The sequence below is a fragment of the Andrena cerasifolii genome, chromosome 6 (genome assembly GCF_050908995.1).
Source record: "Andrena cerasifolii isolate SP2316 chromosome 6, iyAndCera1_principal, whole genome shotgun sequence".
Taxonomy (NCBI): domain Eukaryota; kingdom Metazoa; phylum Arthropoda; class Insecta; order Hymenoptera; family Andrenidae; genus Andrena; species Andrena cerasifolii.
In genome coordinates this window covers 9,686,355-9,711,790 of record NC_135123.1, presented here as the reverse complement: position 1 = coordinate 9,711,790, position 25,436 = coordinate 9,686,355, and the positions used below count along the sequence as shown (strand labels likewise).

General features: G+C 47.3%; 4 protein-coding genes across 8 annotated transcripts; 2 read left to right on the top strand and 2 right to left on the bottom strand.

The window, feature by feature from the left end:
* The first annotated feature begins 12 nt into the window (after positions 1-12).
* Madm (MLF1-adaptor molecule) lies at positions 13-7,622 on the top strand. Of its 2 annotated transcripts, XM_076814375.1 has the most exons (11): positions 13-659; positions 1,460-1,546; positions 2,063-2,287; positions 2,372-2,502; positions 2,576-2,670; positions 4,646-4,729; positions 4,807-5,094; positions 5,184-5,343; positions 5,406-5,592; positions 5,680-5,799; positions 5,888-7,622. In XM_076814375.1, exons 1-11 carry the CDS (start codon positions 531-533, stop codon positions 6,191-6,193), a joined length of 1,812 nt encoding a protein of 603 aa, XP_076670490.1. In that variant the 5' UTR covers positions 13-530; the 3' UTR covers positions 6,194-7,622. The 2 variants fall into 2 exon arrangements, with proteins under 2 accessions (XP_076670490.1, XP_076670491.1); XM_076814376.1 differs by lacking the exon at positions 1,460-1,546.
* Positions 7,044-25,273, bottom strand: LOC143369882 (uncharacterized). 3 transcript variants are annotated; one of them, XM_076814327.1, is made up of 22 exons: positions 24,661-25,273; positions 23,846-24,410; positions 23,017-23,127; positions 22,669-22,760; positions 22,422-22,514; positions 22,246-22,349; positions 13,003-13,067; positions 12,707-12,866; positions 12,496-12,638; positions 12,220-12,424; positions 11,998-12,159; positions 11,399-11,680; positions 11,063-11,311; positions 10,828-11,003; positions 10,620-10,769; positions 10,265-10,547; positions 9,997-10,206; positions 9,776-9,926; positions 9,481-9,703; positions 9,285-9,414; positions 9,093-9,213; positions 7,044-9,031 (listed from the first exon to the last, which is right to left on the bottom strand). In XM_076814327.1, the coding sequence occupies exons 2-22, from the start codon at positions 24,388-24,390 to the stop codon at positions 8,325-8,327; spliced, it is 4,362 nt and encodes a 1,453-aa protein (XP_076670442.1). In that variant the 5' UTR covers positions 24,391-24,410; positions 24,661-25,273; the 3' UTR covers positions 7,044-8,324. The 3 variants fall into 3 exon arrangements, with proteins under 3 accessions (XP_076670442.1, XP_076670440.1, XP_076670441.1); XM_076814325.1 differs by having other exon boundaries at positions 24,625-25,272; XM_076814326.1 differs by having other exon boundaries at positions 23,846-25,273.
* LOC143369927 (uncharacterized) lies at positions 13,206-14,870 on the bottom strand. The gene is made up of 2 exons (XM_076814436.1): positions 14,547-14,870; positions 13,206-14,024 (listed from the first exon to the last, which is right to left on the bottom strand). Exons 1-2 carry the CDS (start codon positions 14,597-14,599, stop codon positions 13,697-13,699), a joined length of 381 nt encoding a protein of 126 aa, XP_076670551.1. The 5' UTR covers positions 14,600-14,870; the 3' UTR covers positions 13,206-13,696.
* On the top strand, positions 15,328-23,205 carry LOC143369923 (electron transfer flavoprotein beta subunit lysine methyltransferase-like). Of its 2 annotated transcripts, XM_076814432.1 has the most exons (5): positions 15,328-15,756; positions 15,832-15,970; positions 16,807-17,025; positions 17,464-17,949; positions 21,411-23,202. In XM_076814432.1, exons 4-5 carry the CDS (start codon positions 17,472-17,474, stop codon positions 21,770-21,772), a joined length of 840 nt encoding a protein of 279 aa, XP_076670547.1. In that variant the 5' UTR covers positions 15,328-15,756; positions 15,832-15,970; positions 16,807-17,025; positions 17,464-17,471; the 3' UTR covers positions 21,773-23,202. The 2 variants fall into 2 exon arrangements, with proteins under 2 accessions (XP_076670547.1, XP_076670546.1); XM_076814431.1 differs by lacking the exons at positions 15,328-15,756; positions 15,832-15,970; positions 16,807-17,025 and having other exon boundaries at positions 21,411-23,205.
* Positions 25,274-25,436: the final 163 nt, after the last annotated feature.

Genomic DNA, 25,436 nt, shown 5'->3' with positions numbered 1-25,436 from the left:
AAAGGGTGCGGTACACGGTGATCGCCATACTGGGCGAACGTGACCGAAGACAGAGCGAAAATGAATACCAGAGTGTGTGTCACATCGAAGCTATTTCGCTCATAACAGAGGTTTTATTTTGACAGTGTGATCTGAGAGCGGCCCGCGCGATGTCCGGTACACCGGCCAAGCCCTGAGGGAGACTGAAAAGCCCAGATCCGCACGCGTGACCGCGTAACATCAGAAATATCGCAGCTCGGGTTTCCTGCGACTCGGGTTGTCGCTGCATGTGTCACTGGTGAGTGCTGCTGCTGCCGCTGCTACTGTTGCTGGCTGCCCAGGCCGCCTCCTCCCGCCGACGTTCACCCGACGGCCGACTGTCCGCCGTTGACGCGTCCGCGCGCACCTCCGCCTGTATTCGCCAGCGGTGCTTGCTCGCGGCCCACAGATGCAACATTGAGGGACAACAACCACTTCGAGGAATTACCACCGATGAGTCTGGCCGCGTTGCGCTCTGTTCGGTGCTGCTCCTTCAACTAATCGCGTGTGTGATGCCCGGGAGTCGCTCCAGCACGGACCCAGAGCACAAGTCACCGCGGGAAAGTGGTGAAGATTCCGAGGATGAGAGTGAAATCCTGGAGGAGAGCCCCTGCGGGCGGTGGCTCAAACGCCGGGAAGAGGTACGTCCTCTTGCTTCGCCTCTTCTTCCTCCCTCTTACCTGCTCGCCGTACGTCAAACTATCGTACCTGTGCATACCTCGCAGTCCGCCCGGTTCGCGTAGGTTCTGTATAGTTTCAAGCGCTCTATGCGTATCACGTTGCTTCCGGGCGAGGGACGGTCCTCTGGGGATTGTCTGTCTCTCCCCGAGGCATCTCGTCGAAGGAGAGCACGGTTTGGTAGGTTGCTGGAGCTTGGTGCGAAGAGGAGACGATGGTCTTAAATGTTTGGGATCTGGATGGTTGTGGTTCTTTTCAGTAAAGAAGGTCGTTGCTGAGAATGGTCCATTGCAGAGGTTGCGGGGAAAATTGGATATACATATGTATATGAGAATTATATAGATTACTTTCTACTTGATAATGTTCATATACGAGTATATTAAGTATACTCGTAGAATGAACTTTCACGTACAGCATTAAATGCTTTGAAATGCGCAATATCTGTAGATAAATCTTCAGCTATTTCTTGGCACCGAGCTTTTACCGGCGGCGATCTCTTTAATATTTCGTCCTAAAAATAATCTGGCATAGGTGGGCCGTCGACTACTCGCATTAACACAAGGCTGTTGTACTCTAACATGTTTCTCTGTTACTTTGCGCTATTTGAGAAGAATGGAGATTAAGTTGTATAATGCCTAAGATACATTATCGTCTATTAAAGTTTCGTTCGTCCTTTATTTCAGAGCTAGAGCGTCAAAGTTTCTTAGATGGAGGAGCGACGCGTGTCTATTTTGTTGTACAATAACATATTATTTTATGTTAGGTATATGTAGGTTCCAAGTCCACGTTAGCCGAAGGCTCTACCTTTGGAGCGGCCAGAGGCGGCGAGAACGAAGTCACTGAAATGGAGGTATGTCTATTTAAAAGAAAATAGGCTATCTCTTCTGATTTTTTTTTTTAATCAGTAGTACTCTGTGCTTGCGAGTATCTGGATAGAATAATAGAAACGGATATAAACACTGGACCCTGTGCATTACTTCAACGTAGCGCGTTGTCACGAATACCTATGACAATCTCTACTCTGAATTAACTCCCCTCCTTAAATTCCTCGCAAGGTCACATTCATGTAATGGCAAATAGGCATGGAATTGTTCGAGCTGTGCTTTAAGTATCTCTAAAATGGATGATTGGAATAATATATATTCTGTCATGCCATGTATAGATCCTTAAAATGTATTAATAGCCTGGTTTTACTTTCGTTCTGTGCAGCTTCTGTATATTGTAAATAAACAATGTATACACTTGTAAATTGTAGATATAAATAGACTAACTTTCTGCATTCCGTAGCATCGATCTAAACTTTGCGAACGACTGTTAACTGTTTAAATAAAGTAAAGCGTCTGTATGAACTGTATTTGTTACTTAGGTGGAGCAACGCGATGTACCGGGGATCGACTGCGCCTACCTGGCGATGGATACAGAGGAAGGTGTGGAAGTTGTTTGGAACGAAGTGCAATTCTCTGAGAGGAAAAACTTCAAAGCACAGGAGGAAAAGATACAGCTCGTATTCGAGAATCTTACGCAGTTGGAACACCCCAATATTGTTAAATTTCATAGGTATTGGACGGACACTCACAATGATAAACCTCGAGTGAGTTATCGAATGAATTTCTGGCTCTAGCTTTGAATTAGAAAGCTGCTATGTTACTTACCACGTTTCTTTATCCTTCGCCAGGTTATATTTATAACTGAGTACATGTCCTCTGGATCGTTGAAACAGTTCCTAAAACGAACAAAGCGTAATGTGAAAAAATTGCCCCTGCAAGCATGGAAACGTTGGTGCACCCAAATACTATCTGCATTGAGGTAACACGACTGCTCGCATTGATTATAATCGGGTCACATTCCGACGGTGCTAAGTTCTTTGAAATTGTTTCAGTTATTTGCATTCCTGTTCACCTCCCATTATTCACGGAAATCTCACTTGCGACACTATATTTATTCAGCATAATGGGCTTGTAAAAATTGGCTCAGGTAAGTACTTTCGTGGCAAAATCCGAAGAACCTTTCATTTCACGGGGCATTCTATGTCCCCGCAAAACGGTACAGTCTCAATCGTATCTGTACTTTGTATACCGAGACATTCTGCTAACAAGTATCAGATACGTAGCTGCTCGTAGGTATCCAAGAGAGCAATTTATCCCTAAATGAAATTATTTAGCATACGTTGGAATAGGAGTTTGCAAGGCGCTTCCCTTTTTTTATTCACAGGACTATGAGAGGCTAATAGTTTTGTTTCTCATAATGTTTCATGGAAGAAAAAAAGTATAGAAAAAAAAAATCACAATATAGGATTATTAATCGGCCGGCTGGCGAAGTTAAAGTAACAACTGCCGACCTAACTGGTATTTATTTTGTTCTTACAATGGGGTACAAGCAAAGTACGTATATTGCTATTACTGTGATTGCCTCTTCGGCCCTTGTACGATAAGCCAATCGACAGTAATAAATAAGTTTTATACAATTACCCGTTTAATCTCCGCCCGACAGATAATATAACGCGTATTATCTAATATTAGACTAAACACCGTGTACACAGTACTCGGACGAGAATGTTACAAAAGATCGTAATGTTTGAAGGAGGGCGTGATTCAGTTACGTTTGCCAAGAAACTTTTACTCCATGATATAATGCCTTCTTTGAACTAAGATCTAATGGTATACATATACGATCTCCACCATATATCCCTGATAACTCTGCCGAAGACTCGGTGTGCCTCTAGCACTTCGCTTCAATCAGATCGATCGATTCAGAACCATCCCTATATATAATCGTTGTTATTGCGTTCTTTACATTGCTCTGCACTCTCTTTATCCCCCCCTCTCGTACCTGTCAATTAGTAAGATAAATCTGTTAGAAAGATTGTGTACAAGCTGCTTTTACATATTAGGAGTAACTTGAGTCCTCATTTTTAATTGTAGCAGATAGGCTAATCTAGATAATGAAAAAAACACAGCAAAGTCTTCGAAGAGAGAGGAGGTACAAAAATGGTACTTCTCGCCAGCCCGGAGGATTGAGTCAGGCGATCATCTCGGCGCTGCGTCGGTCGGTGTAAATTGTGAAATGATGAGTTGGTGAATTTGAGGAAAATACATTTGGCAGATAATCAACGACTATTGCCAGCTAAGTAATTTAGGCGTAATGAGGTAAACATTCCCATTTATGTATGTATACATTTATCTATATCTTAATTACCGGTAGACTGGTCCTCTGTTAATACGATATATTAATGTTTATTTAATTTTAATACCATATTAGTGCCATTACATTGCACTATTCATCCTCCTCCCCCCCCCCCCCCCCCCCCCCCGACTTAATGAATTATAACGAAGAAGGGCGAAGTGTCTGTATGCCTCTTTGTCCTTCTCAGCCACCCAGCGCACGCATTTTCATTGTACTCTAATACTCTTCTTATTCTCCTCCTTTTTTTTTTGTATCCTCGATTACCAATAAAAAGAACTCCTTGGATCCTGTTCCCCGCTAAAAATTTCACCACACTCGATGAAAGTGCCTCTCCAAAATGTGAACATGATCGGGAGCAAGCTTTTCGGAGCAGATTATTTGCATTCTAAAAATTGTGTTTTCCCTTGCCAGGGGCACTTTCGTACGTATATATGTACATGCGAAAATTATTAACCATGTAAGGGCTCAAGTTACTCTTAGGATATACTTTTCAGTTACAACACAATTTTTCTAGCGGTTTACCGATTCACTTGTTACGGCAGAGGTGGCGGGTATTCCCGAGGAGGAGCGCTCATCTCTCGTAGCTTCTCTACTTGCGTTTTATTCTTGAGAGAGAGAGATTCAAAGAATCCCTGCTGCCTCGCGAAGAATGTTTTCTAACGCATCGCTTTGTCGAATACTTTCATACAATTGTATCATTTACGTGTACGTATACTTGGGGCACAGTTCACGAAAGCAATGATATTCCCTTTTTTTCTAATTGCAGTGGCTCCAGATGCGATCCACCATCATGTTAAAACTTGTAGAGCGAACATGAAGAACATGCATTTCGTAGCACCTGAATATGGAAGTGAGTGAGCTGAGATGTCGCACACCTGATCGTTTCAATATCGTACGATTAAAATTTGCTTTACTCTCTTCCCTTAGATTCCGTAACCCCTGCCATTGATATTTATTCGTTCGGGATGTGTGCCCTGGAAATGGCTGCATTAGAAATCCAAGGGAACGGTGATAGTGGTACAACTGTGACAGAAGAGAATGTTGGGAAGACGATAGAATCTTTGGACGATACCCAGCAGAAAGACTTCATTCGGAAATGTCTTCACGTAGACCCTCTTAGTAGACCTAGCGCAAGGGAACTTCTCTTCCACCCAGTTCTGTTCGAAGTGCACTCATTGAAACTACTCGCAGCCCATGCTTTGGTCAATTCAGCCAGTAAGTTCGCCAAACTAGCTTCTCTTATTATTTTTTTTTCTTTCAGCTGGTTGCTTAAAAGTTGCTGACACCTTTTGCCTCTTTTCCAGCGAACATTTCAGAAACGATAACAGACGAGGTGCTGCAAAGGCTATACGGGCCGGACACCGTAGTGGCCGAAATAAAGTATCAAGACCGACCGCCGCAGCAGATCCGATTAAGCGACATCCCGGTGACGGAGAAGCTAGAGAAGTTTGTGGAAGACGTGAAGTGAGTATACGAGAAAGGGAGTCGCGCCGTCAGCGATACCGATCTTTCCCCTCTGTCGACAGATATGGGATATATCCTCTGACAGCGTTTATGGCGAAGTTGCCGCCGCCCGCTCGGCCCCGGGCGATATCGCCCGAGGTGACCGAGTCGGTGAAATCGGTTACCCCCGAGCCAGTGGACGTGGAGTCACGACGAGTAGTTAATATGATGTGTAACGTTAAGCCTAGAGAAGAGAGTTGTGAATTACTAGTGAGTGACCCAAAAAGCAATGCGAGAGTTAGCTATGAAAATCGGGCAAAACCTTGTTTCGTTTGTTCACGATGGTGTATTTTATAGATGACAATATTGTTACGAATGGATGACAAAATGAATAGGCAATTGACGTGTCCGGTGAGCCAAGTAGACACTTCGATGCTTCTCGCGCAGGAGCTTGTACATTTCGGGTTCATTAACGAGGTAAATATTCTATCTGTGATTCGACTAATCATTTTCATGATCCACGAGGGCAAGCTGTTTATGACGGGCCGGCGGTCCTTTCTTGCAGAACGATCGTGATAAAATAGCGAATTTAATCGAAGAGGCATTAAGGAGTTGCTTTAACAAGCAAATGATGACGCCAGGAATGGTGTCGCTAACTAATCTTCCCACCCAGACCACGCTGCTGCTACCTGGTCCGGAGTTTCCATGCTTGCAACACTTTGATAAATCTATGTATAACGCGACAACATCCAATAGTGATAGTGTAACTAACCCGCTGCCAAAAACCTCAGGTCTATCCGTGTCGAGTAACGCGACCAGCAAGAGTCACGACGAAGCTGAACCACCGACGAATATCGAGAGCGGTAGTTAACCATCCAGGATATCTGGTAACTCAGTTCACTGTGCCACTTTGCACGCTCTATGTATAGACTGGCTATGTATTTTTATATTTAAGTAAACAGGAAAGAAAGAAACGATTAAAAGGTAAAACGAAAAACAGAGAAAAGATACAAAAAAAATATGATGAAAAAGGGTGCCGTGGCTAAACCGCTAGGCTAAAGATGCTAAACGCAGTATAATAACCGAATATTGATTTTTTTTTCTCCCCCCGAGAGCACGATTATTCTCTGTTCACCGGCTGTGTCCGCGGTGCTCCGTTGTAAAATTTCCACTCGCTCGATGACGAGGTGATGTTTATTTTCCGTTATCGAACCGTAAGGTAGTTTAGGAAGCTAGGATTTACAAATTGGTCGATTCTGATTTGAAAGCGAAGGACGCGCTCTACGGTTTCGGTTAATCTTCGCGGCTGATTATAGAGTGTAACAAGTATTGAACTGCATCTAGTTGCTACGAATCGGTCTACTACTGTTTCTGAGATAAAGGGCATTTAACTAGCGAACGCTTTGAATTCGTTTGAATAATTTAAATAAAGATTGAATCCACCTCCCGTCGCGGCGTGACGAGATGTATCATAGAAATTTTATTTTGTACATACAAATTGACAGTGTTGGAGACAAATAAAAAGAGAAGGATTTAGTTGTTAAGCGCGGGGAGCCTAGCTCGATCGACAGCAATTGCGAGGAATGCTAGGGTACGAGGAGGATTGATAACACACACTGTACTCGCTTTTCTTTAAATACTCAAAAATATGCTGTAACTCATCCCGTTAATTTTTCTTGTTCACGAGAATGATAATAAAAGAGAGAGAGATAGAGACCAGGTTTCGTTTTCCTTTTTCTGATTTTTCTTTTCTCTTTCGTGCGAAGGATGTAACGCGATGCTCGTTGAAATATACGTACTTGGTAGTAGTCAGAAGCAGCCACGGCCCTCCCTATACTTCGGTATTACTGATGTGATTAAACCAAGGTTATTAAATCTCGATAAAATTAGCTGAAATCCTTGTAAATAATTTATATTTTTAAGAAGAATCTGTTGACACAGAAAACTAGTCATATAGGTATATTCGAGTGCTAACAAACTAACACCGACCTTATTATGTCTTTTGCATTTATAACACATGCTTGGCCAAGAGATACATGCTCCAACTTTCATACCTCGGTAAAAGTAAATTTCAGTGACGCATTTCACTAAGCAAACGACTAACCATAACTAGCGGTAATTACCATTACCAATCAACATAAACTTCGATCTTAAGTATGTAAGTAGATTATCGGAACTAAATTGAATGTATAGCTTTATAATTCAAATTATAAAACGCGGAAAAAAGTGCGACGACTGAATCGTGGATATTATGAAAGGGCTGTACGATGACAGTGATAAATAAATACTATAACTCCGAATTCCACTGCCTGAAATTTGTTCTTGTTCATTGAGGCTCGTTTTCTCCTACGCTCCCTAAACGATCCTCCTCTCATCTCCGCCTTATCACACGCCGGCAGCGATCTTACAATGGAAATAGAGAAATCCGAAGGGGTGTGTCCTATAAAAAATTTATTTGTGCGACTTTATAGCCGAAGAAGAAGTTACGAGGTGTCTTCAATGTAAAACACTTACGGATGGAGTGTCGCGAGAAACGCCCTTATACAAACAGCCTTATAATCGATGTCTTAGAACATTTAATGAGATTAACAAGAGTCTGTATACCTGTGTATAACAAAGAGAAGTTGTACATACATCTGAACCGTATAGCTTAACACATTGCAAGCATACTGTAATACTCTTACAACGCTAGTACTCTTTATACGCGACGGAACACAAACGTTGAACAGCGTTATAAAATGACGACGATAATAACATTCCTCTTTAAAAAGTACAGCCGTCGGTTTATTCGCTCGAACAAGTACCATCTTACCCCTGACATTCATTCGCCAGCCGGAAGTAAACAAAGAGTAACCTTTCGTAGAGACAAATGGGAGTCTCTTAAGAAATCGGTACCTTCCATCGCACCCCGTGCACTTGTGCTAGCTTCTTAAAGTATTTCGTATTTATTTCATGGAACACTGGATTGAATTGCCAAATACAAACAGTACACTTAGGGAGAATTAAGTACCGTCCGTGGAGTGCGTACGGTTCAGCAGATAGTCGAGGTCGTGGGAGATGCGATCAAGCATACCGCTGGTGGTTGCCTCGCAGTTCGTGATCACTATCTCGGGCGCTTTCTCCTCTCCGTCGGGTTGCTTTCGTTCGGCGGTGTTGGCTATGTCCGGGATAACGCTGACGTGCTCTATTGCCTTCAGCTCCGCCGCGGACAGCAGCTCGACGTCGCTCTTCACGGCTAACGTCACGTCTGGCATGCCAGTCAAGCGGGACTCCACGTCCGCGTTGCACAAGACCTTCGCAGAGGCTTCTGGCGGGTTCGGCGGCGCGAAAATCTGTCCCTGCGGCTCGCGGTATTTGCCAAACTCGCGGAAGCTGCAGCACTCGCTTGCGCTGTAGGGCTCGCTCGCGCAATGGGGTGCTCGACCGGAGAACACGCCGTCGAACGCGATCGTCTCTTGGTATTTGCGCGGGCTCGTACTGTAATTCTCGAGATTAATGTTGTCGGAGTGGTCGATGCGTATCTCGGGCAGGAATCTGCCGGCTACGGGGACGGAAGGCTTTGAGTACGAGGAGGCTTCGTTCACGAATTCACGCATGTCTATGCTACCAGCGGCGATCCCGCGAGCCTCCAAGTATGACTCTCCGATGGTTAGAGACGATGGAGGCGGTGCCGTGTCGTTCTCCACCTCCGCGCCGCTCTTCGCGCACACTAGCAAAAGAGGGATAGATCTGGATATGACGGCCATTAGAAGCTTTGCTTTATGCGATACCTTTGATTGGCTCGGACGTGATCTCCTCCTCCGTGTCCCGTTTCCACTTTAGCTTCCTTAGAATCAAGTCAACGATTGCTAACTCGCCGTTCACGATGTAGACCATTATCATGACGAATCCCTGTATTGGCAAAGGTAAATCATCAAGGATCGGTCGGTAAATACTGTAGTAAACGGATGACGATTGCTTACCAGTATGGAAGAAATGGAGGCGAAGACGTAGTGGAAGATAATGGAGGTGGAGTTTATGTAGAAGATGGAAGAGGCCTCCATGGCGATGACGCCACATATGACGATGGCAGCTCGGTGAAGCATTCGCAGTCTGCAGAGAAAAAAGCTCTAGACCAGTGACCAACTGGTTAACGAGTCTAAGTTCGTAGAGCTTTACCTCGCTTCTATCGCCTCTTTTTTCATAACGTTCTCCTCGACGAGGGCGTGAGCCTTGTGGAGAATCCCCAAGTACAAGAGAGCGAACAGGAGGAACATCATCGTCGCGCAGGTCACGAATATATGGTAGACCCCACTCCCGAAGATCAGCCACCAGGACTCATGTCTCCAACCGGTGCTTTTGTGGGTGAGCTCGGTGGCCAGTACAGCCAAGATTGGCACACCTGAATCAGATTAAAGTCTCAAGTAGCCCTGGGCGAGGTAGATGCTACTTCTTGTAATATATTCGTGCGAACCAGTAATGACTGCAATCACTGTGGGCTGGAAGTGTTGACTAGCTCGAACTTGCGTCAGCCCAGCATAGATGATCAGCGCTTCCGATATCGGCGCGGACATTCCAACGAGGAGGAAGGCCTCCAGAGCTACCGCCACGATCGCGTAAGAACTCTGAGACGAAGCAATCAAGTGGTCGCGATCACCTTTAGCTTATTAAATTACACCAAGAGGTTCCAATTACCTCCGGGAGGTTGTTGTGCACCGCGTAGATGAAAACGGCCATCGCCCCAACCAGCGCACTGCAGCATTGTAGCTTCAGGAAGTTCAGCCAGCTTCGATTCTTCCACCAGAAGGTGCCGAGGATCAGGGAAGACAGGAGGCATTGCACCAAACAGCTACCGCAACCGAATATCACTATGAGCGTGGCTTGCTCTTTCTTTGCGAGCACTACCTGAAAGGTACACTCCATTAATTCATGGGTTTAGGTGCGATATAGCACATGGACTTACTCTCACTGCGCGTGCTGTAAGAAAAACCGCAAAGGTCCCACTATTAGGACACAAGCAGTGAGTTGTGGCGTCCCTTGGCAAGGTATTGGTGATGCAACTGTTCAGGTCCCAGGTACCCGTTCCGTCCATGAAGCCGCAGGAGATGTTCCAGGAGTTCGACTGGTTCTGGACGTGCTTCATCTGCAAGTCCGCCCAGATTTTGTTGTGCTTGTCGAGGCTAAACGCTGGCACCGCCACGGTGATCACGCGAGAATTGACGCGGAACTCAAGATCCGTGCCGTCGCTACGGAAACAAAGCATTCAAGTTAGTGGAGAAATTCAGAATCCAGGAATTCTGAGGCTTTCAGTCGCTTACTCTAGTTCCATGACGTAGGTGGTTGGAAGAAAGTGGGACACGTTTTTATAAACAACCACAATCCCGTTGAGGGTGCTGTTAGACTTCACACCCCGCTGCCGTTTCTTCCACAAGCGTACAGTCACTTTGTCCTCGTACCAGCTTGGATACCTGAAAACAATTAGCTCCATGAAAGAATGCTCTGCAACAACACGCAGGCGATAATTACGTGGATTCGTCTGCTGGGATCTGAAGGGAGTGCGTGATGCTGTCGCCGATGTGCTGTTGCAGTTCTTGAACGTCCACCACTAAGGAGGCAAGAGACAGGTGCTTGTAAGGCTGGCTTGCTACCTTCGACCAGTGCGTCAAGCTTCGTTGAATAATTTGGAGGAGCAGCAATACTTTCTGGGAATCGGGAAATTATCATTCTTATCTGTTGGATCCTTGAGTTAGGCTCTCCTTACCTGTTGGCTCAGAATCGAGTTCTCATCGGTCAGTATTCGACCGACGATTCGTATCAGAGCCTCCGTCGAAGCGTGCAGGTCCAAGGGATCGACGTGGTACTGATAACGCTCGATTTCTGACAGAATACTCAAGATACGATCCCCTTCGCCTGGATAAAGGGGCAGCGCTCGTGATCTGAGGATCTCCCAGAAGACGAAGATGGTCTCGGAGCCGGTTGTGTTCTGGTAGCCCAGCGTTAGGCTCTTGAACTACGAGCAGAGGAAAGACAGTTTTGTTTCAAACCAAAGATCAGCGTTTTTAATAAAATATAAGGATCTGCAGCAGACGATAAGCACCTTGTTGTAGTGCGAGGTGAGTGGCTCGTAAAAACAGGAAGAGAAGTCGGGTGTTTGCCATTCAGGCGTGGTGGCGTCCTTCATCGAGCACATCCGCGATACTTTCTTGCCGAGGAAGTGTTGAGGGCACTCCAGCAACGCCTCTGACCCTGGACCGGTGTCTGGCCAATCCAGACCACATGATTTCTCCCTCAGGCAAATTGGGATCAGGGTTCGATTCACGATCTCCACGCGGACGGACATGGACTTGTCCAACACGTTGCAAGTGTATATCGCGGATTTCTTAAAGTGTATAATAAAACGATGAGTTTTGACTATTCCTTAGCGAAAGGATCTGCAGCAATTGAGGACCTTGCAGGAAGGAGGGTGCAGCTCCATCTTTATCAACTTCAAGTAAATTAGAAAAAAAAACCGTTTATAAAATTATTGCTTTGACTTAAAATTAAAAAGAGAACACTAATTGAAAAATACATATTTTCACGCAATAAGTAGGAGTTACCGAGTTGATAAACTTTATTTCTACTTTCGGTGAATTTTTCAAATCTCGAGCTGCACCCCTCTTGCCGCAAGGTCAATTCCTCCGTAATTGATTCGTATACCTGTGTATTTGTAATCTTCAATATACTCCCCGCAGGATAAAGGTCCTCCCAGACCTCGCTTCCAGGTTCCAGCTTAAGCAAAGCCCTGTTCTTCGTCCAACCGAACCCTATTTCAATATTTGGCATGTTGGGTGTCATGCAAGTCAGCTGTATATTGCTTCCCTGGGAAAAGAGGCAAGTTAGTAGGGTAAACAGTTTTAGGGTGATTAGTTTCGCTAGTACCTTGTCTATAGTAGCGCTCATGGGCATCACCTTCACGTCTGGTTCGTCCCTTACTTCAATATACGTGCTCTTACATTGCTGCACACCCCAATCGACAACCTGACAGGTATACTGTCCAGCGTCGAGCAGAGTGACCTTCTCAATTGTCAAGAGAGACGTGTGGAGGTCCGATCCATCGTTCGGCAGATGCCTATACCAGATCTCCCTGAAGCGATGGAAGTTTCATTGTCACCGATGCAAATTCTCAATGTCGAGAGATTGAACACTTTCAATTACCTAGTAGCCTTGCTCATGTTCACCAGCATGTTGTCCTTGTACCAGGTGAAGTTCATGCTGTAACTCCCCTGAGCAACGCAGGACAGGATAATCTGGTCTCCCAAGTGAACTTCGTGCTCGTTTACCTGATTCAGGCGCAGGCTCTGAGGAAATGATGAGCACAGGGTAAATGCGAATTGCTTGGAGAGGCGCTTAATGGAATTTAATGTACCTGCAATTTCAGGGCAGGTTTTTGCTGGAATGTGAAGTGAGTCGACTCTAGGGAGATCTCGCTGAGTCTTCTACGCTGCACCAGTCTGTTCAGGGATTCCCTAATCTTATCTCCGTCTTCAGAGTTCCCGAAAAAGTGGAATGTGATCTCTGACGTGGGCCTGCACGATTAACATCGGAATAATCAGGTTCTTCACTCTAATTCAACTTTCATTGATATGTTTTCACTACGCTATACACTCTTGCAGCTTCATTTAAGGGTAACTGAATTCTTTATTGTTTAATGTACCTACTCACGTCACGTTCAGGATTTGTAAGTCCTCCATGGACGAGATGTTAGAAGTCCTTAAGTATTTAGTTAGCTACGCAGAAGTACGAAACGAGTGAGGAAGATGTATGGATCAAGAAAGAAGCGAAGGACAATTTTTTTGGATATTTATAGGAGGAAACTAGGGGGACAAGTGGACTATAGATATCAAGAGGTAAATAATTAGTAATCGTCTTGTTTAACATATATATATTTTTACAAAATAGTCTTTAAGATATGACAATTGCTTCGCATTCAACAATTACAAAATCATTCTCCTTCATTTCTCCCACATCCAACAATTACAGCATAATTGTTGCTCATACGTGTTCAAAAAGAACGCACATATGTTACATATAAACCGCAACGGCAATTGTGAGCGGTCCGTCTCCAACATATTTATTTGCATCGGATAATCCCTCCAACCATCTTCGTAGGAGGAATGCTTATTGGGACCGAAAGCATCCGCCCGATCTCAGGAGCCCTACGCATTCGCCATCCCCTATTGTCCATGCTCCTCGATGGCTCGTTATAAGCCGTACAAAGTAAACGGAAAATCGATCAGGAAACTCCCCCTTCGGTGGGTCTGAATTGCAGAGTTAGAGCCCCGTCTAAGTATGTAATCGTATGACTGCACCCAGTCGTGAATAATTTCATCCCTGAAGGGCGAACAGTGTTCTAGATTCACTCGGGTAGATCGAGGAAATATGGATCGTGATTGGAGATTAGCACGCAGGAGAGATCGCCGCTGTCGGGGCACAAGTGGTCTCTTATCCTCTCCCTGGAAACTCTCAACACTTTGATCCCCGTCTCGCGACAGTACGCCTCTAATAAGATCATCTGCAGATGGCTGGCAGAGTCCATCTCTGTGTCGACAGGAACTAGGCAGGTAGTTCCTTGGATGCTGTCGCATTGCCTAGACGCCAGTGCACGTAGCGTGGGCAGCATGCCGCACGTTATCGTTCTCTTTGGGCATCTGGGTTCCTTTTGCTCGGTCCACGACAGCTTTGCGCTGAAAATCAATTTAAAAATCAGTTCTCGAGAATCCTTCGTGTTACAACGGCGGGAATAAAAAGTCGGTAGGAGAGGCGCGTGCTGCGAACGACCGTGAATTCTCATTAATTTCTACGTGCAGAGTAACGCGATTAACACCAAAGAGATTATCAGAAGTTCATCGAAATAGAGCGAGACTCAATTCTTTTTAATTCTCTGAAATTACCAATTTTTGAACGGGGAGAGTCGATTCGAGATACGAGGATCGAAATTGCTTCGATAGGATCGCGGCGGTGGCGAAGTGTCTTATAGCGAATTCGGTATCTCGCACTGACTCTGAGCTGATGTCAGAAAATGACTTGAATTGGTTGATTCTTACAGAGCTATCTTCGTCTCTATCAGAAACAACCAATCCAACTGATTTTCTGGCATCCGGCACAGAGTCAGTGCGAGATACCGAATTCGCTATTACGATTCGTAAGTTACGAAAGCATCACGTGCTCGCGAGCAGGGGGACGGCGTGTCGAAATTGAATCCTTACCTGTCTGTGACCGTAGCTGGTGAGTATGATTGCAGGCTCTGGCAGCGTGTCATATCCGTGAGTATCTGTTGCTGGTTAGTCTGCGATCGTCTGGCTGGCGCGCCTCGTTTGCACACTTCACTGAACGTGGGAATTTTCTCGGCTTTGACGGCCAGTTTATTACGCGAAATACGCACACCGCTTTCGTCGCCCGGTCCACTGATTCACTAAATTCACGCCTGCTTTCGATTTAGGCGCAGGCTTACGCAACGACGAGAGGCTCTCGCGACTGTATTACGGCTTGCGCGTGAAAATCGCGTAGAATCGCTGCGACGACTGGCGCAGCTCGTCTGGCAAGGCACAAGCGAAGAATGACCTCGACCACCGGCACGCGCCGCTTTTATACTCTCCCTTCCCACCACCGGCCATGTTCTATAGCCACTCGGGGTATTCCAGATAAACTGAGGCGCGGGGCTGTGCACACACCGCGGAGCTTTTTATCGACGATCGAACGCAGAGGCTTTACCAGGAAACGAAGCAGCGCGAAGGACGAAAGCTTCGCGGGAATTCTCGCCCGCGACCTTTTCGTCGTAGCTTTACAAAGGCGATGGGGCGGTCGTGCCTGTGGTGGCGTTGAGACGCGGGAGAAATTTGAATCTCGAATTCTCTCCCCCGTCACTTTGTACACCTGCGGCAAGAATTTTGAATCGAGATGCACGCGGAGAGCGCGCATTACATAATTGAATTCCTGGTGTTACTATGTAGGAAGGAAAGACGAACCGGTGATATTGCAACGCGTTGCACGTCGCCGTTATCGAGGGAGTACAATTCCGAGAGAAATATCAGCGGGGAAGTACAGCGCTATGATAAGTAACGATTTAGCTGCATGTGTAAAGAGGCCCTGAATGGAGAAAAACTGGAGTAACGTCCAGGTCAGGGGCATCGCTTTCTGGTATTGTTTGCTTGGTCGAATCGGCGTCTAGACGAGTCGTAAAAGATTATCCTTCGTTAAGCAACGGGGGAAGGAAGAGAGACGGAGATAGACGAGGAATGGAATTGCGTTTCTTTATAGGTAGAATGACTTTGCAGGAATAGAGGCGGCCTTTGCTCTCGCAGTTTCCGACGTTGGGCCGAGGTTCGCCTGCCGAGTGTGCCCGTTTCGTCGCAGGACCAAGGTCAAGAACGTAGGGACCCGAGTTCTTCAAGATCCAAGTGGCCATACTTCTTCAAGGTCCAGTGTCCACTTTAATATTTTAACTGGCGCGCTTCCACGATTTTGATCTCTTTTCGCTTTCACATTTTCTAGGAAGCATCAAAAGAATTGTCCGAGTATCAAATGATTGCTGAAGGCGATCGAAGGAGAACATTCTTGGAGGTGCATTTTTCTTGCGCCAGTAAAAGTAGCAAGCTGATGTCGTGAACCGTGGACTGGTGAAACTAAGCGCGTATGTACCGAGCCATGATGCAAACACCGGCGACTCGTCTCTTATGTTTCATCAGCCTTGCAGTTGGACAGGCTCGCGCTGATAATAACCCAGGTGGAAATCTACCCGGGAATCACAGTCTGTTACGGGAATTATGAAAGGTCGATATTCCGCCCTCGACGCACGCACATATCCGCACAGGCTTCTATCTCGCTCCCTCGCCCCATCTCTCTTCCCCCGATCCGTTTTCTTTCTGTCTCCGCAAAGGACAACGCCGGGAATTATAATTAAATCCGTCGCGTGTAACGAGCTCCGCGCTCGTAACATGTCTATTTTCACTCCGGCAAGCTGGAAAGTTAATTCCTTGTATAATCGACGCCCGTAAGGATTTTCAATAACCATATCCTCGACTCTACCAGAACCTGACGGCGGAGTGGTGGCATTTAGAAGCAGAAAGAGAAGCTGCCGCTTATCTTTCCTTGGAAAAAAAATCGGTTGGCAGCGAACGGGTCAGCCACCCTGGTCGCTTTAGTTGTATATTTATGCACGGCAGTGGATGTTTTTACACAGAGCAGGGGAATCCCCGTGGTCCTTGGGCAGAGTAGGCTGGAGAAATCGTTTGAGAGGAAGGACGATTCTCGGTAATTGGCCGTCTAAAAATATCCATAGAAGTCGCACGCCATCGTCACTGTATCATCCCCAGACCGTTCACCGCGAGCACGATCCACCGTGCGCTGCGAGACCTCATTATAATATGTCACGTTTTATGCACGAAGGAACGGGACTCGCCGGTGGTATTGCGTAGGTAATTCTGCTCTTCTCGGATTAACCGGCGTGACCGACATTTCCCTTTCTAGCTTCGTGACTGAAGAAGATCTGGCGACGCGCGAGGAGCAACCGAAGGTATTCACACTGGAATGTGGCTCATCCTTGTTGCTTTCTTCCTGGAATCCGATTGCCCCCTCGAGGTCTTCAGCCTTACAAGCGGAGGTTCAACAGGAGACACAGGAGTGACCTTGAAGAGCCCTCGAGCAATACGCTGCTTCCCTTGAATATTCTGGCTATCGTTTTTCGAAGTACGTCCAGTCTAGGGATTAGACACTTCCTTTATATATATTTCCGCGAGAGAAGCTTAAAGACAGCGTCGGTCGTTTACGGCGAATTCACGGATGGGTTGGAAGCTTGTATTACAAGTATGGTGTAATCCTCTTTGCGGTTGTTGCAATCGAACTATAGGCGCTCGTCCGCGAAATCGTCGAAATCTTAAACGTACGAGGAATCTTATCGTGGCCGCCGCGGCCGATAAAGAATCGGTGTTTATCTTTATCCGCTTATAAGATCGCGAGCCGCGATATCGTTCCGAGAAGTTCGCAGCTGCGTTATCGGGCTCTTTTGTCGAAGAAGAGCACGGTCGGGTTCGTGATTCGGCGGAATGTAGCAGAGATAAGCAGGTCCGAGAACGCCGTTATATTTAGACCGTTTCCCGTTTTTTGCGAAGCGTGCCTTTTGTTTAGGCTGCGGGATGGCGGCCGGAGGAGCGTCACGTTTATGCAGATTCCTCTGCGGGGTTGGCGTTTCCGCGAACTCGGCGAGACGTGCCACCGGCCAGGGAAACGACCGGACCATTCATGAGATCGATCGAGAGGAGCCGGAGGTGGTTCGAGCGATTCTGAGGCACACGGAGGCGACGAGGGAGCACATGACACCGGAGATCCAGCTGTTTCTCTTGACGCCTAACTGTACTTTGTACCACGAACCCTCGCGAAGCGTTCTGGACAGGGACGAGGTGGCGAGGAACGTGTTCTCCGATCCCTTCTGGGCCATTTATTGGCCAGGTGGCCAGGCGCTCGGGAGATTCCTGCTGGACGAAGGGGAGAAACTCTTTTCTTCCTCGAGGAAAGAGATGAATGTCTTGGACGTTGGGTCTGGATGCGGGGCCGCTGCGATCGCTGCCAAACTCGCGGGGGCTAAGAGGGTCGTTGCCAATGATATTGACAAAGGTTTGCGGGATGTTTAACCTTTCCTTACCCGCGCTGTTGTAAAAAGTACAACAGTTGTGAAATATTATTTTTTTCTACCAGTGAGAGCGACCGATCGCTTTTGAACCCTTTTCAAATCCTCTAGCTATGCCTTCTGCGCCGATCAGTCCTGAATTATGTTTAAAGGAAAGTCGTGTGTATTCTTGAATACCAAATAAAACGAAGAATGGGTAAAAGTTTCAAAATAACACGATAAAATCGTGATGTAAAAAGTGCAACACGTGGGTAACCATTAGGGTGGCCCTTATTTACTCTTGGTAAAAATTTTTGTCAATATCTTCTTCGGGGCACCCTCCAGAATAGTTCCAGCTAATCAAAAAAAAATCCATGTAAATTTTGAGCTCGATCAGATAACGGGAAAGGACTTTTTTCGAAAACCGTTTGTCGCACGAGAAAAAGTAATACAACATAAATTATGCTCCTTGTCCGGATCTGCAAGTTTTGTTTGACATATTTCTTTATTTAATCAATAACTTGGAGGATATTATATAAAATCGACTTCGGGAGCTGTTAAATAATGATTTAAATGTTTAAGGGTCCAGGGCCACCCTTTCCCGTTATCCGATCGAGCTCAAACTTTACACGAAATTTTTATTTATTTATTTGGAATTTAACCCCGAAGAAAATTCAAAAGTCGAAAATAAGAGCCACCCTAGTAACCATGTTATAAAATAGGGCGCGGGTAACGAGAGATTAATAAAGCGTGAGCGTAGATGGAAGGGACAGAGCAATCGGTTGTAGAAGCATATACCTTCTTTCACCGTATTGCCGATGAAATACTTATATAATAGGCATCCCAAATACCAGCCTACTTAACAGCACTTTTCCCAGAAAGAAAGTCGGATAGAAGTTACCGCGCTATTATGTACAAACCGCGACCACCGCGTAAACAGATTTGCGAGTCTACCACGTTTTCCATTTCCTCGTGCGCTTTAGTTTCGCTGAACTGCAATTATCGTCGGAAATAGAGGCAGACACGGTGCATGGGTACTTAAACACGCCTGTCCCCCGGCGATAAGGTCGCGGAGCGTGGAACTTCCCGGAGATACCCGGCCGGTTGGAAAGGGAAGCGATTGCAACGGGAAAGAACCGGGTACGTTGCGCCTGGAGCTCGATGGAGCGAGCTGGGGAACCGGACGAACCGGTGGAAATACCGAGCAGGATGAAAAGGAAGACTTTTCGGAGCTGGGTTGACGTCAAGCGCGCACCTGTACGCGCAGGTATCTAGAGAGCTCGCGAAACGGATTCTTGAATGAGCGATAGAGAGTCGAGGAAGCTAGGCTTTAGTTTCAGCAGCGATAATTCTAGGGACAGCATTACTTGGAATATTGAATTCGGTAGCATCGAGAAGCATTTTTCTTTATAGCGGTGTCCGGAGACGGTATCTAATTGCACCGAGAGTGGTAGAATTCGAAGAAAGCCCGTAAAGTGGGTCAGACGCCGCGGTTTTCCCCGTTTCACACAGAGAGATACACGCACGAACAAGACGGGGCCGGTTGCTCGTGCGTCAGTGAAAGGCCCTCCGCTTCTGCCGGCCACGTCGGCTGCATTCTGAAATCGATCTCACGCGCAAAACGCCAACGCTTGACGCAGCGACGTTACGTGGTTAATGGTCGTACGAGTGCAGCATAAATTCTCAGGTCGATCTTATCGCGCAGCGTGGATAACAGCGGCGGCAGAATTAGAGGGATTCGTTTGAAATTAAGATGGATGGATAAAAGCGGAGCCACTTGTTGGTAACAACATCGACAGTCTGTATAGAGAAAGAGGGGTGCGGTACACCCCTCTTTCCCCAGATACTTTCGCGAGAACATCTGAAAAGTGTCTACCACATGAAAGTGAGTAATCAAAGGTCCGTCGCTGATTAATTCGATTGGTGTACGCGATAGTATTGTTTACTACCCCGCCAGAGGAGAAACGATAACGCTACTATACAATATCTGCAATCTCGGCAGGCTTTCACCCGGCACTCTATCGCAGAGGAAAGCTGTTTGAAGCTCGCGATTAGCAGGCGCGCATAAATGACCTTTTTCGACCCCTCGGGGTGAGTCGGGTTCTCGGAGCTCCCTTTCTTAGGAGCGCTCGCGTTTACTTTTCCCCGGCGACCACAGCGCGTGGCGTTCGAGAAGTTGTGCGCGCCGGTTCGCACGTGCAGGCAGAAGCGAGTCAAGGACTCCCGCGACGGAATTCCTCGGCGACGCTAGGAAACCGAGCGACCCAGTAACACCGAATTATACCGCGGCTCCAAGGGTTCACTTTCACCGTGATACGTCGGGCCCCGCGGTGGAATCTCGCCCGTTACGCAACCGATTGTCGAGGGGCACGCGTTCGCGCCGATAACAAGGCTGAATTTTCCGGCAGCGTTATCTTATCGACGCTGCTCCAAACGCGGCGTAGTGTCGGGCACCATCGGTGGAGCTTGTTCAGGGAAATTGATCGAGATTAGATTAAACGCCGCGAATTTTCCTTCCCCCTCGTTCGGGAGAGATCAATGGAAAGCGTCGATGGAAATTAACTCGCGCGATTACGCAACGGCCCGCGATTACGCGTCCGCGGGATAATCGCGCGTAACCAGTACGTCAATCGCGGACAAAAGGCTCGATTGGAAAGCCAGTGTCATTGTTTCTAGCGACGGTCCTGATTGCGCTGGTTCTATCGGGTACGCGATCGTCCCGCGGATTCGTAACCGACTTGGATCGGTTCGAGCGAGGCTGGCTCGGTTACTGTTTACCGGAACGGGTCGTAGGAACGTGATATTGTTGACCAAGTGCTCTCAGAGAGGCTGCACGGTGGGGAATGCGAACGCGGAGTTTCCTCGTCGATAGAAAATTACCCGACTCACAAGGAGAGTATCCCAGGTGTCCGCCTTCGATTGCTTTGAATTTTGGATATGTTTTGGAGGACTGAAAAATAAGATATACGTGTTTTGTTTATAGCGGCCCGCTTTCATATTTAGGGGGTGAAGTCACCTCTCAGAGTTATAAGATTTTCAGGTGTTCGTCTCAATGAAAATCCATTAAAAAATCCTAAATTTTCTTTAATAATGAATAATAAAATTTCTAAATTTTTTACCTTTTTTATAATAAAATAACATCGTTAAAAAATCGTATTTTTTTCTTGCATTATCTTTATACAAAATATATGAGGGCGCATTTGTGCCAATCTCGGAAGGGGGTAGAGATATTTTTGTGATATTTGGTCTATACAAGATCTACACCAAAAATTTAGGGATGTCACGAAAGTTCAGCACTCCACGGCTTCCCGAAAAAAGTTATAACAATTTAAAAACGCAAAAGGTACAATTGTACCTATGCCGCCTGACGAGGGTTAACTTTTATTCGATATTCGAAAGTTTTATATAAATAAAATTTTGCCCATCTCTACTCGAAACTAAGAATTCTGATCACTCGACGTGCTTTCAGTCGCCTGCACAGCCATCTCAATGAATGCGGCGCTGAATCACGTGAATCTAGAGGTGTCACGTGAGAATCTTCTGCACGGATCGCTTGGAGAACCTACTGACGTTATTCTTATCGGGGACATGCTGTACGACGAAGAAATCGCTGGCAGTTTGATTCCTTGGATAGAAAGGGCGAGAGGAGACGGGTCGAGGATCTATTTGGGAGACCCAAGGAGGCATTGCCTGTCCAGGGACTTGAAGCAACGACTGAAGCTGCTGAAGGAATACACTTTACCGGAAAATATTCGAAAAGAGAATTACGGTTACGACAGATGCAATGTTTGGGAGTTTCTTGGGCGGAGAATAAAGTGTAACATGGTCTGACAAAGGTGAAAGAGTTGTTTCACTCCCATAAAGCCCCGATCGAACTCGTCGAGCATTTACAGGCGCCGATAGCGTCGAAAGGGTAGAATAACAGCGAGGATACGTCTGTTCACCGCGTGGCAGCGCGTGCTCGGTCGTAAACAATCCGCTGGTCAGATTTATGGCAGCCAGACGCCGCTGCGATTGCGAAACACAGGCAAGATAACGCGCGATTGTGTGCTCCGCTCGATATCTGGCGGGGACGACAGATCTTTTCGCTACGCTTTATTTACGACACGCGCACAAGGCTCCGCTCCCGACATACACAAAACGGCGTTGTTGCTGGGCTTTCAGCGAAACCGCTTGGTCATCTTAGTTACGAGATTTCGCTGATTAATAACTCGTGCCGTTTATCCACAGCTATATGCGCACTTTCTTGCGTGGAGCAATCGGTTCGTTCGACTTCCAAATGCTCCTCCTTCGCCGCCACTCACCTGTTTGCCGATGTAAGCCTCCAGGCTGCCGTGCTGCGTGACCGAGCCGGTGCGCAAGGACGTCACGTTGGACAGCTTGATCCTGCACTCGTACCTCGACCGATCTGTAATTTTCCCCCTTTCGATTAATTGCCCCCGGGAGACAAGGAAACTCGAACGAGGAAAGCCCGACTCACTGTTGTAGATCCTGGTGCCGTTCCTGCAGGCGCAAGGCTGCCGCTCGCCTTCCTCGTAGGGGCACTGCATTATGCAACTCTCCGCTCCGCATTCTGCGAACAAAACGTTGACCTTATGTTATCGCTAGCGCCGCTGGATCCAGCCGTATGATTCACGGCGGCCGCGATCGTGACTCATCGAGAAGCTATCTACGACCGGCGTTACGTTCACACCGGTCGGTAACATCGATATCGAGTGGAACGTTACCGCTATCTCCGCTGTCCAGGAGATGTGTCTCGCAGCGACGACCGACGTAACCGTCCTTGCAGTGGCAGTTCATCGCTTCCGCTCCGATTTGCCTGCAACACGGTTCAACGAATTTATTATCCTCGGCTCCCGATGCGCTCCGTCTGGGTTATTCCTGGACGTTTCTCTTTTCCCCCTCGTAAAGGGATGGGTAAAGATTGGTATTCCCGCTTTGCGGAGTTCTGGGACGCGAGGGTGACTCCTAACGATCGACCTACATTAGTTTAGCGATCCATCTTTCGATAAGCTACGTAGCAGAGGGGACTATAACATAATTGCAGCGTGCTAGGCAACTGCCATCGATCGTACTTGCAAGTGCCTCCGTTTTGGCAGACAGGGTCGTGTCGGTCGTCGAAGCACAGGGGTCCCGCGTTGCAGTTCCTGCCGCTGAAGCCCTCGAAGCAATCACAGGAGAAGGACCTAAGGCAGAGAGCAATGGGATCTCGTTATTTGTCCGTACAGGGGTTTCACCAGGTTCTACGAAGCTCTAATGGTACGAGATACATCAGAGACCCTGAGTTTCGTGCATGAGTCACGAAGCGGTGCCGCGTGGTCCTGAGTTAACGACGCTAATCCGCGCTAATAGGGGAGACTGGGGTAAAGTGAGCCGAAAAAAGGTTCAAGTCGAATAAAATTGTTCCCTTCCGATAAAAATGTGTGGAAATAGATTCATAATATAATTTAAACATTACTATTGATAAATGGCAATTAGCAATACTTAAAATAAAGTTAGAGTATATTAAAATTGAACTCGAAAAGAAATAGCGAAGACGATATTTTTTTTTATTTTAGATAATCTGGTTCCGAATGGCAGTGCTCACCGCAAAACCAAATTTTAAAAAGGCTTCTTGGATGTGGATTGTTACTTTATTATAAACATAAATATTTTTCTACGAAAAAATTACCAAATGTTCTTTAAATGTTGCTCTTTTAAGTGCAAAATGTTCTGTAAGAATATATGCATCCACTTTTTAAAAAAAAAATCAGAAACATTCGCCTCTTTCGGCCGCTTGACTAGGTATAGCTCCTTAAGAAAGCTCATTTTACTGCGGTCTCCCCTAAGCTCTTTCCTTTTTCGAGGCAAACGACCTGCGAGATGCTAGCTGCCTGATATTTGGAGGGAAACAGGGACACTCACGCGTAATCGCCGGACACCAGGCAGTTGCCGGTGAAAGAGCAATGCTGGACGGAGCAGGAGTCGGGGCTCGGTTGGTCCTCGGTCATCTGGTACGTGACGTTGAACCCGTACACCTCCAACAGGTCGTTGAGCACGCGTACCTGATTGCCCTCGAGCCTGTCCAGCTCGAACTCCACGACCAGGAACGGCCTGAACGTGCGGAGCCAGCGGAACTCGAATACGTTGCCCTCGGTCACCTCCTTTACCAGGGCGGCGCCGAAGTTCGTGGCCTCCGACTCGTAGTAAGCGTACTCGGTGAACCGGAGCCCTTTGTACACGTAGACCTGGGTGAGGTAGACGACGACGGAGCTGTTCGTCGCGGGTATATCGGACACGTCGATCACCCAGCGGCACTTTATGGGCACCGGGAACGGGCCAGGGAAGTTCGGTGTCTGGACGATCCCCCTCGACGCCGTCAGACGACCGCCGCACGACACCTCCGTCGTCGTGGAGCCGTCGATCACAGCCAAGAGCCAGGCCAGCAGAAGGATGCTGGTTGACCTCATCTTCGAGAGGGTTGGAGCGTCTGAAAAGGGAACATTGGATGGGATTTTTCTGGGCGAATCTGTTATAACTTATAAGCGATTTTGTCGGTCTTCGAAGGTTCCTCGTTCCCGTTTCGATCGGAGTTACCCGCAGCTCTTGCTCCCGTGCAGAAACACACGCAACAGTGGCAATAACTACCGTCGGCTGAGCCGCGGCTCGAGGACAAGTAGACCAGTAACGCTCTGGCTGCTTACACTTAGAATCAGAAGAACCGTTGAGCTTCTTCTCACCACCGTTCAGAGTACGCTTGTTCCTCCGTCGGCTGTGACGTTGCACACTTCATTCTGGCACAGAAACGACACTCCGGAGGACGATCTGGCTGGTGAATGAGGGATGTATCGTCGTGGAGGACCGGCGGAGCTTGGGGGGGTGTAAGGTCATGGTGTATCGACGGGGGGGGGGGGTGGTCTGGACGATGTACAGGGAGGAGAGCGGCTGCAATTGGGCTAATCTTGAGTGAGAGAAGGGCTAGCCCGAGAACGGTGCATGGTGATCGATCTTATCTGGCGGCCCGAGACGATTAAAAGTCGGATCGAGTGGTTGTCGCGAACGCAGAAGCCCGCGATCTGCCGGGCAGCTGGGCGTTAGCCTCTTCCGCGCGACTGATCTCTCCCAGCGCGCACCCTCCGTGCACCCCTCGCACACAGGCGAGCGAGCTGTCGTAGACAACCCCCGCCAAAACGAGGGGCTGCTGTTCATGGCCGAGTCACGTGATGATCCTGACCCGCTAAGATCGGCCGGGGGTGGACTCGGGAACATCTACCAGGAGAACAGGAGTCTCTTCTGAGGTCGATGACCAGGGGCCTCGGAGATAGCAGACTTACCCTGGACGTGTAAAAATTTCAAATGCCACAGATGGGATCGACGTCTCCAAGATTATATTTGAAGAATCAGCAGGGGGGAAAAATATTACCGTATCATTCGCGATAAGTGAATAATCAAGTATGAAATTGTTCCATTTCGTGGCATGATTCACCGGTATCTAGACTAACGCGACACCCACCGG